Source organism: Austrofundulus limnaeus, unplaced genomic scaffold (genome assembly GCF_001266775.1).
Source record: "Austrofundulus limnaeus strain Quisiro unplaced genomic scaffold, Austrofundulus_limnaeus-1.0 Scaffold1184, whole genome shotgun sequence".
In the NCBI taxonomy this organism is placed as follows: Eukaryota; Metazoa; Chordata; class Actinopteri; order Cyprinodontiformes; family Rivulidae; genus Austrofundulus; species Austrofundulus limnaeus.
This window is the reverse complement of record NW_013953586.1, coordinates 8,369-19,897: the sequence shown is the minus strand read 5'-3', so window position 1 is coordinate 19,897 and position 11,529 is coordinate 8,369. Positions and strand designations below refer to the sequence as shown.

The 11,529-nt window shown below is 37.7% G+C and overlaps 1 protein-coding gene across 5 annotated transcripts in view; it reads right to left on the bottom strand.

Moving 5' to 3' along the window:
- LOC106534478 (kazrin) overlaps positions 1-11,529 on the bottom strand; it is a 70,362-nt gene that overhangs the window by 51,622 nt on the left and 7,211 nt on the right. For all 5 annotated transcript variants that reach the window (XM_014031128.1, XM_014031127.1, XM_014031132.1 and 2 more), the window contains one exon: positions 9,488-9,645. In XM_014031128.1, coding sequence (XP_013886582.1) covers positions 9,488-9,645 — 158 coding nt within the window. The remainder of the gene's footprint in view (positions 1-9,487; positions 9,646-11,529) is intronic.

Genomic DNA, 11,529 nt, shown 5'->3' with positions numbered 1-11,529 from the left:
TGTGTGTGTGTGTGTGTGTGTGTGTGTGTGTGTGTGTGTGTGTGTGTGTGTGTGTGGTCTGTCGATAGCTCATCAGTTCATTAGATTTAAAATGATACATTTTCTCAATTGTGGCCCAAGCTAAATCTCACCTTCTGGATCATTAATCCCCCTCCTCCCAGTCTGCTTCTTTGTGCTCACAAAGCTCTGGTAATACTCCTCGAGTCAATAAGGAATTAAAGTAGATCTGCCCACATGGTAGCAGAAAAGACACCAGTAATGTTTTACTGTTGAGCTGCAGTCAGACGCATATGAAATGATTCAACTGGATTTCACCACACAAGATGCTAAAAGATTTGTTTCTAAATCCTCTGAGAGAGTGATGAATATTTTATAAGTCTAAACAAAAACAGGTCATTTTAATACTTGACTTAAACTGGATGAAATATTTTAGTTAATGTGGTACAAAGAAGCAAAGTTTTGCTGCAGACAGATAAAAAAGTTCTGACTTGACTACTGAATGTTATCTAAGTGCACGCCTACTGAAGGAACATGAAGAGATTGAAAATCTTGTAGCATTCTAGTCATTATTAAGACATTTAATTAAGATGATTAAATGCCACTTTAAGGTCATTTTTGAGAGCCCAGGGAATCACAAATGTGTGCAAAACATCTCGGAAGGCTGTTAAACTATTTAATCTAGTATGGAATGACTGCTGCCATGCAGTCCCACTAATATAAGAAAAAAAAAAAACGAAATCTTGTCTGGATCTGCAGGCTGCCTTATTAACATTTAGTCATTCCCATTATTGCATCTGTTCTATGGAAACAGAAGCAGAACAAAACAGTCCTTTGAAAAGTCTGTATGGAGCTCCATTAAAACGTGGATCTGGTTTGAGTCTTTTCAGTTTGTTTGATGAAAATTTCTTCAATTGGGCAAAAACAACAGGGCACCAGTTTTTGTTTTAATTCAAACTACAACAAATATATAATTAAATAGACATAATATAAGAAAAAWTAACCTTTCAAGATGGTAATTCTTGTGAATTTATTTTAAATGTAATATTAGCTCTAATGAGACTTCACATTGAAAGGTGGGATGTAGATCCTCATCTGAGGAGCTTTCTCAACAAGCATCTCTTTTCTAGTAATGAAACCTGCTTTTATTTGAACAAAACTGTATTATTTATGATCCTAAATTCAAACCACTAACTTATTCTGTCCTTGGTTCAGGCTGTACACTTCATTACGATGATTCACTGATGGTTTGTGGGTTTTATTTGTTCTGTAACAAAAAACTAACCCCTGAGGTTGATAACTTCCTGGGGCTGTCTTTAAAAAGCTTTAAAAAGTAAATTCATAGATTTTAATCAATTATTGAGTCCAAACGACTGCAAGCATCTCCACTCCTACAAAGTTTATCACAGTGTCCTGCATGCATCATAGAAGAGAAACATCTTATTTCACTCCCTTTTATACCATCATTTCCACTCAAACTGTTCTATCTGCTCTGCACATTCTCTGCAGACTCCTTCTCGGCTTTGACCCAGGAGAAACTAAAAAAAAAGAGAATTAGCACGAGCAGAATAATAATAGGGAATGATTAACAAATTCAAAAAGTGTGTCGAGCACCTACAGAATGGAAAGTGCTGAGGAGCTTGGAGCTGTCCAATTCACCACTCGATTTGACGGCAGCTAAATTGTTTCTCGAGTGTTTTTGCTCTGGTCATCCGAGGTCAGTGAGAGACAGATTCAGTACAAATGAGCTGAAAGGAGGAAGGATATGGGTGGGGGGGGGCAGGGCAATCAGCACCAGTTGTAACACATTCAGACAGATTTTAGACAATAAATAGATTTTTCTCTTGTGCTTCTGCTCTGCAACATGATCAGTGGCTCAAATTAACTGGACATGTATATGTCCTGACTCTGATGTTTGTTATTAGCACCGCGAACGGTTTCTGACCATGACTTCTTCATGAGGAAACCAGCAAACACACACAGATATCATTATCAAAGTTGAGAAGCTGCTGCAGTTTCTATACTTCCTTAGCAGGCCTTTGGTTGTGTATTTTTCAAGCACATACTTTAGTTTTATACCACAGTCTAGTAACTATGTTAATATCAGTTGTTACAAAAATGCTGTATATATCAAAAATAAATGAGAGTACATCGTGGCCTATTTAAAAGTCTTGAACTTTGCCTCTGCCTCTTTAGGAACCTCCTACCGTTTCAGACACTCCCACTTCAGCACATCGTCACAACAATGCTTCGAGGGTGGGGTGCTCTGTGGGGCGGGAGCTCAGCTGCAGACTGAGCTCCAGGGAGGAGCTGGGTACAAACAGRCGGTGCTTTAGGCAGCTCCGTTTCTCAAACATGCAGGAATGAGTCAAAGTAACACTCTGGGTATGTTTTTGATGAGGAAATGACATTCTAACATGATTAAGCTCAAAAAATCTTGATTTTTATGAATAACACCCCACTCCCACACCCACTCCTTAAAATGATCCTAACCAGATGTCTGAGCCACAACTGGCTCCTCTCAAATAATAGTAATAAAGTAATTGTTTAAAATGTTTCTCCTCTTTTCCTGGATGTTATCCACAACTATTTGTATGAACATCATGATACAAAAGTTACTGCAATGCAGCACAAAAGTAGTTCACTSTTGTGACCCTTATATGGGTTCTTCAAATCTAATAAAAATGAGCTGTCATCTAAAATATTTATAGTACCTTTAGCTGTTTTGTACCAGCTGACTTTCTGAGGGGCTTCTCTGATACTGACCCTCATAACTGAGCATTTGGTCCAAACTGGTCCACTGCCCAGACAGAGAGAAGGACTCAAAGCGGTGTATCATCTGTCACTATTGTTGCCCTGCTGACTTTTTGCAAAAAAAATAAATCCAAATGCAGTCCAGATTTCTGCTACACCAGTTCACGGCATCCACACCCCCTGAAATCCATGTGATTATTCACCTCAGCACAGCAACAGGGTCATAAATAATTCATCTGTGCAAATGACAAATGAGGCAATCAATTGTTGGACAGCATTCAAAATAGAAAGTATTCAAATCCTCTCTAAATTAATTTCCTGCATTTTGGTGAATGTGTATGTGAAATCCCAATGTTCAGCTCTAGAAGATGATTTAAATCTGACTTCCAAAGACAAACTAAACTGTTTAGTTTTAGGAAATGTTTGCATCATGTTTATGTGATTGACAGTCGGCTTTGGAGGATGTTTTGTCCTTTTTGCTCAGCAGTAACAGTCTCCCCGATCCAGAACCATACCTGCGAACCTCCATAAGCTGCCATGCACGAATTGTCAGAAAACAGTAGACGAGACATTAAAAAAGTAACAGATCTAATTTAGTATTCCATCTGTCAGCAGGGAGACGGCTCTCCGTGAATGCGGACCTCTCTCTCGTAAGAGGAGCTCCTCTATGGGGGATGGGATTATACTTGACTTTGACCCCAGAGATGCAGAGAACAAAGAAGTTTGATGCATAATTTGTCCAAATTATCATTGATGTGCCTTGTAACCCGAGGATGAAAGGAGGGCTGGAAACTCGAACCTGTCGCTCATTTAAAATTAAAGCTGAAAGACTGAGAATAAAATTTCAATCAAATCTGGTTCATGAATTCAAAAACCTGTATTATAATTCATCTGCAAGTGACTGAAGTTATAATTAACTAAACCTCAAATGTTTCTAACCAGCCCGTGTTAGGTGAGAAGGCTGGAGAAGAGTCTCAGAAATAAATGATTAAATGTGTTATTGACAGCCTTGGGACCTTGTTTCATTCTKAAGAGGGCTGGAAGCAAGTATGTGGGAATTTGTTTGACCCTAAACACATATGAAGTATCAAAACGTGACATAAATGCAGGTAAATGCAGGGCCGGCTCGTGACATAGGCAGTATAGGTCAGTGTTTCCCAACCCTGGTCCTCAAGGCAGACTGCCCAGAATGTTTTACATTTTCCCTGCTTTAACCTGATTCAGATGAATGCAGTTCAACAAAAGCCTGCTAACCAGTTGTCAAATTAAATCAGCTGTGTTGAAACAGGGAAACATCTAAAACATGCAGGACAGTGTGCCTTGAGGACCAGGGTTGAAAAAACACTGGCATAGGCAATTGCTAAGGGCGCTGTCCACATAGGGGGTGCCATAAATGGGGGAGTATACACCTGTACCCCCCTGGAACTGCTTCACTCCACAGCTGCTTGTTAATATCAGTGTTGTATAAAGAACCACAAAGTGATACTTGAGTAAAAGTACATGTATCTTACCAAAAAATTACTTTGTTAAACGTTAAAGTCTCCTTTAGGAATATTACTTTAGTAAAAGTCTTAAAGTATCTGATATTGTTTGTACTTAAGTATTAAAAGTAAAAGTATTGATTTAAAATGAGCAGTTAGATTTTACATAATGACATTTATTAGGAGGTGACTGCCCTCCAAAAAATGCAGAAATTGGTATATTGTATTAAAAGAATTAATTTATGTTAATTTTAGAATGCAATAGTCGAGCTGTTTCAGTTTATATACATATATCAAGGCTGCACAAACCTTTTCCCCAAAATGAAAATCTATTTGAGGGCTGCGGCCAAATACAATAATATGATTCATGAAATACAAATCCTTCTTAAGTACAGTACTTTTATATTAATGATCATGTCCTGCTGGAGTGTGACATGATTTGTTTGTATACAAACTAATACGGTATCAGAGATACTTCTCATTCATCCACAATTAAATTCACTCTATCTAGGAGGCACAATTTATATGGATAGTATTTATTTTTTACAATAACAAGCTGGAATGAAAACAAGCAAATATGAAATAAAAGTAACGACTTTCTCTTTCCTTTTTTTGAAATGTCAAGAGTAGAAAGTACAGATAACTGTGTGAAAATGTAAGGAGTAGAAAGTACAGATAATTGTGTGAAAATGTAAGGAGTAGAAGTAAAAGGTAGGCTGAAAAATAATTACTCAAGTAAAGTACAGATACACAAAAATTCTACTTAAGTACAGTAACAAAGTATTTGTACTTAGTTACTTCACAACTCTGGTTAACATGAACAGGTGTTCCTCGTTGCTGTCAGCATATGTTGGCAGGTATGAGGTAGAATTCTGGTATTTTGTTTCAAATTAGTCATATTGTTATTTATTTTAATTGGACAACCTGGTTTCTAAAGATAGAATATCGAAGACAAAAACTATTTATTTTGGTATGTAAATGTTTGCAAATTAGCAATGAGATTTAGAAAATTGCACAAGGGAGACCACCTAAAATCGTGTTTAGGGTGCCAAATTGACTAGGGCCAGTGCTGGGTACATCCACACTGGTGGTGTATCTTGTCGTGACAGACTTACCTATAAAACTGCATGAGCTAATGCTCTGCTCATGTTTGCTAGTTTTAATCAGTTGAAATGTTTTGCACACAGATATATACCGTGTTATAAAAAATAAACATTGGTAACCATGTCTTTGCAGTGACCGCTGAAGAGGTCATGGCATTTCGATATTTGTGTTTTAGGTGAGTAACTTCATGCAACACTTCCTGCTATTAAAAGGAATGTATTTTTGAGCACAAGTTTGGTGGAATCAATTTTAGCCTTATGGTTGACAAATGCCAATATCTCCGTGATATTTTCTGTCCTGCTGACAGTTGGGAGTGATAAGCCTCCAGCAGACAGATGCCTCCATTTGACACTCCATCGAAATAAAAAATAGGGAACATGTAATATGCACCGTCTGACACGAACAAGGCCGACAGGCAGAAAAATCTGTCATGCGGACTCGTGTCTGAGCACCTCGCTAAACATTGAATCACCAGCAAACTTCCCTTTGCTCACCCCCCTCACAATTACAACTTCTTAGGGAGATAATCGGCTCTCCATCTGCAGCTGAGGTCGCCGTTCATCCATCACCTCCCAGCACAACCTGTATTCGCTGACAAACAGGACAAACAGACTGCGGGCTAATAATCTTTCACTTGAGCGTGCATACGACTTGAGCTGAGGTGAAAGCATTGGCCTTTTACTAAATTACCTCCCCTTTAATCAATGACGCCGCGTCTGAGAGGACTCCACATTCATCATGGAAAGATGGCCGACGGTGCTAAAGGATGACACGACTGAATCACCGGGTCAAGATTTATCCCGTGCTCATCAAAAAAGTGGAAGATTGTTCAAGAGAAAATGAGAAACGATAGCAGCACAATAAGCAATAAAACAAGAAGCTGTGAGCTTTTTTTATTAATAAAACAAGTCGAGTTGAAAGTGACATAAAAGATGAACGTAAACACTTTATTTCAGTGATTGGCTCTAATCATAGTACTAATAAAGTTACTGCATGGTTTAGTTGCCTGTTGCTCTTTATAGACAAACCTAAACACTTATCTGATAGTTGGTRTTGTGTTAAATCTTGTTTACCCCTTCAGATTGATCCCCAGCTTTAGGCAATGAAGATGAAATCCATTGCTTCTTTACTGAATAGTCTGCAGTTCTATGCAGACAGTTTGTCAAATTAAGTGCACAGTTTTCTCACACCTATACAGTAGCTTTTCAAATCCAAGAAGTCAGAGTACAAATCTGAACAAACAAATTTCCATTAGACCCTTTTGTGAAATGCTCTGGTATGAGTCAAACTTTTGTAGCAAGAGTCTGAATGACTCAAGTTGTAATTGGCAATTACATGATCACCCAACAAAAACCTCTATATTCCATTACTTTAACTTTATGAGTGACAAAGTTTGTTAGCCAATAAAACAGAATAAAGTTGTCGGTACGTTTTGTTTTATGTTAGATTTATAAAATTCCTCTGCTTGTTTATTCTTATGAGTTGATTTTATTTCGTTCAGCACTTTATACAACCTTATAATCTATGATTTTTTTTCTCATATTGATCGCTTTTATGAGAGGCCCTGTAGGCCATAATTCAAACTTGCTCTCACATGTACTATCAAACCCTCTCATACACTTTAGTCATTCACACATAGAGATAAGTTTAAAATACTATAAATACTTTTTAAGAAAGTATTTTTTGTATTTACCCATAACCTGCAGGGAACAAGTTGAAAATGAGGCCTTATGACTAAACTTACAGGGTAAATGAAGGTTCATTAACGTGTTTTGTCTTACTTAAGTGAATTAACAATATAAGTTCTGTATAAATAAAGTGAAACAAGATGTTTGCTGTGATCAACAGYTACATAATTATATGTGGATAATGTGTTGTTTTGTTTGCTGAGTTTGGTGCTTTCTGCAGTTAGCTCCACACCTTTTGTTAACTGTGTGTGGCACACTGGCTCGATGATCACATTATCTTGTGCTGGTCTGACAGTGCAAAAGTAAACATTCAAATGTTTCCCTCTGCTCTCAGACTGGARGCTAACTTGTAGTGTTTTCTCTTGTCTTTATTTACTTTCACCTTGTTTTTGGTTTTCTTTCTATTTATTTTCTATTACAAATAAAGTTCAGCTATTAAAATGTTTTTTAAGTATAAAACAAATGCATTTTAGTTACCCAAAAATATTTTTTATTTTGTTGCAAAGATTTCAAATAGAAAATTTATCTTTACAAACCTAAAGATTGAATTAAGCTCAAAAAGTTACTCTAAAYCGAAAGCAGCCAAGGAGAGGATTAAAAGAGAAAAAAACTCCAAGCTGTAATTTTTCAACAGCATTGCCAGGATTAGCAAAGCTTTAAGCTCTGCTGTGAGCAGTAATGAAAACACTCTGGATTCAATCTTAAGCAGGTGTTGCATTAAAAAGTCCCCTCACTTGACTGGAAACTTTTCAGCAATAAATTAATACAGAAAACATGAGGTACAAAGAAGTGAGTGTATTAAAAATAAACAGTACCATCCATCAGTGGTCTTAGTCGTGGTCGAGTTCAGGAGAGARACCCAGACATCCTGCTACCCAGAGAACATTCCAGCTCCTCCTGGAAATCTAGCATTCTCAGACCAGAAAGGACGTATAATCCTTCCAGAGTTCTGGGCCTGCCCCATGGCATCCTCCCAGTGGGACTCCAAAGCGAGGCATCTTAATCAAAGGCCTGAACAAACTGACTCCTTTCAGTGTGAAGGAGCACCAGCTGAGCCCGGTCACTCAACTGAAGATCATTTCATCCACTTGTATCTGGGTTCTCATTCTGWTGGTCTTGATCCAGTCCTCAGGACCATGGGGTTGAAGACCAGCCAGTCAATCGAGAGCTTTGCCGTTTGACTCAATTSTTCACCACAACTGACTGAAGCAACACCCTCAATACTGAGGACAAAACCTCGATCTGTTGATCCACCTCTCACTTATCCCACCATCACTTAGGAAGAGGAATTCCAGAACATTATTCCTTTAACAGGTTTTGTTTTTTATATCCATCCATCCATCCATCCATCCATCCATCCATCCATCCATCCATCCATCCATCCATCCATCCATCCTTTGTGGACAACCCTGACCATCTCTTCATCAGACTGTCATATAAAGACTAAGTGTCTTCAGTCGGAGGCTTCTTCAACTTCGCTGTAATACAGACCACTACAGAAGATGTTTCCTGCCCACAGCCATCAGCAACTACAATGAGTTTTTAGTTAAATGAGTTACAACAACACCTAATTTCCCTSTGGGATCAATAAAGTATTTTTGAATTTGAATTTGAATTGAATCCATCCAGCCATTTTTCCATTCAGGGTTGTTGGGTTGGGAGCTGGTGCCTTTCTCCAACAGTAACGGTCATGACAGGTCATGGGTCAATTWTATTTTATATTCTGAAAGATTACGCTGAACTATTTTATTATGGATTTAGTTYTGAATCCCTTTRGAGCAGAGRTTCTCAAACTGGGGTCCCAGGACCCCCAGGRGTCTGAAAGAGGTATGTTGGGGGTCCTCAAACAATTTCATTAAATTGTTAATTTGGTTTTTATTTTAAAAAATGCATGGGGAACAATGAACTGATAAAACAAACAGAAACTAAATAAAAAATATATTCCCATGGCATTTAGGGGTTGAAAAGATAGTAAATTATCTTTTAAAACAGCATGGGGTTTATGAGGGGGTCCCGGGAACTTTTTTGCCCTTGTAAGGGGCCCTCAGACCCAAAACGTTTAAGAAACCCCTGCTTTAGAGTTTGTTGTTTCAGCATTTTAAAACTAGTCTCGCAGGATTTGTACGGGACATAAAATATGTATTTCTTCTGTTTTTGGTTATTAATTGAAACAGATCGAGAAACTTATAAATGGCTCAGTTAAAGTACTGCAGTTTTGGTCCCACTGGCTTCATCTTTCAGACCCAATAAGCTTTGTTTTTGTTGTTCAGGTAGCTGAGACTTGCCAACTTTTCAAACTATTCTGAGCTGTCTTTACAAAACAGTTCTTTATGAATAAAAATGTTTGGAAGGTTGGAATAAATGGRTAAAGTGTTTCCTTCTAGAGCTAAACCATTTCTGTAACTGGTTGACTTTCTGGGACAGCTCATGGCTCTGTTGAAGGAMTAAGTAAAGTGTCTTTACCTGAGCGTCCATCAGCAGGTGTCTCATCAGAGTCATGGACTTCCTCAAGGTGTCCCTCTCTTCAGGCATAAAGGCTTCATCGTCATCAGCTAGACTGCAGGGTCGGGTCACCATGAACTGAGCGATCTGGTCGTTCAGGCTGTTCAGAGACTGGATGGCTGCAAAAAGAGAGGCGAGTGAGTGGGCATATTAAATTGTACATAAACAAAAAAAAATGGCAGCTGGACTGTTTTTAGCAGCCTCTAATCAGAGTCAACGAGCTTCAGAGAATGCTGTCAAGCTTTAACCGTTTCTCACAAGTGGAATTTTCCGGATCAGTCTTCTGTGATCTGAAACACTTCCTTCATCCACAGCTTCTGTTCTCCGCCTTAGAATAATCCCTCATTTGGACAAGAGGGGTATTATTAGGGCTAAATCCATTACAAYGACAGAAATTCACATGCAGTCCAATTATATAATCCATTCTGTAATGGCCACATTCCCTRAGGAACTGTGGACAAGAGACTGCTTAGAGGTCATAAAACCCTTTACTTGGTGCCTGTGGGTGGTAAGACAGACTTATTTGATCAATACTGACAAAAATGAAATATACACGATTCACAAGAGGGTCARCAGAGTGCTGGAGTGTTTTTATTTCAGGGCAAGAGATCAGGGAGGAAAACATTTAGCCTTACTGCTCAGCGTCTAACTAAAGATAAATAAATTGATTAATTATTTATGAACTCCAGTGGTGAAGTCAAAAAATTGTTCAGAAGCGGCTTCAGTTTCATATCTATTAGATTTTTTTGCAGCTTCCACTTACAATGAAACGGAAAAACATTAACCTGAATCCAACAGCAAATATTAAAGTTTTGTTTAATTACCCAAAAACTTATGCCGCTATTTCACCAATAATCTAATAAAAAACATTTTAAGGATGTATAGCATACTTTTAAATCCTCCTTTTTCATATTTAAATCATTCGTTTGGGGTTAAAGTGGAACTGCAATGTCTGATTTCATCCTTATTGTAACTCTACAAGCCCCTCTTTACCCCTTTTCTGAGGTGTGTCTCAGATCAACTCATTTTGAGGCTGTCTCTTTAAATCCAAAAAATGAAGCACTTCACACCCCGCCCCCTCCAGCTTCCAGACTGATCCATTCCAATTTGATAGAGAGGTTTACAACTATAGAGCAACAAAGAAATGTTTTATTTACAACTTAATTAAAAGATGTCAAGAAGGGAAGATTTGTCCTTCCAGCCAGAGGAGAATGAAGATGACAAAACTGTAGTTTTGCAAAGTTGTTTTTGCATATTTCCCCTTTAAAAGGTCATAAAACTTCATTAAGATTTAATGATACATCAATATCAGCCTTATTCATTGGATCAACACTAGATCTTGCATGCAAGTACTAAATACTTCTTGTTTGGTCCTAATCTTTTTGTCTGCTTTATAAGAAGACATACAATACAATGAAATTAACTGAAACATTGTATAAGCAAGCCATCAAGGTTATGGACAAGAAAACAAGACACTATCATTACTGTGAAATATTTAAAAAGTATCCTTTTCTAAATTGGACTGACCTCGACAAATTTGCTGATTTATGCTTGATTTATAAGGTAACTCGTAATTTATCCCCAGCTCCTCTCTCAGAGTTTATTAGTTACAGAAATAGTGAACGTGTGACTAGAGATCCTGTTAGAGGAGACTGTATTGTCTCTTTGGGGAGAAGCACCTTTGGTCAGTCAGTTTGGTCTGTGAAAGGTGCTTGGAAATAGAACTCGCTACCAGATGAAATTAGACAGCTATCAACCTGTAAGTCTTTCACTAAGCATCTTAAAAAATGGCTTGTTGATTCTCACATCTGCCAGCACTAAAGTTAAACTGTATTTAATGTGTTGTATTGGTTTTTTTCCCTTTGGATTTTTTTATTTTTATGACTAATTTAATTTCCTGCTTTTATTTATTGTGTGTTATTATTGATTTTTATTCTTGTATTATACTGCTTTTTAACATAATGGCCAGGGTACTACAGATGAAAAATAGCCTTTTGGCTAAT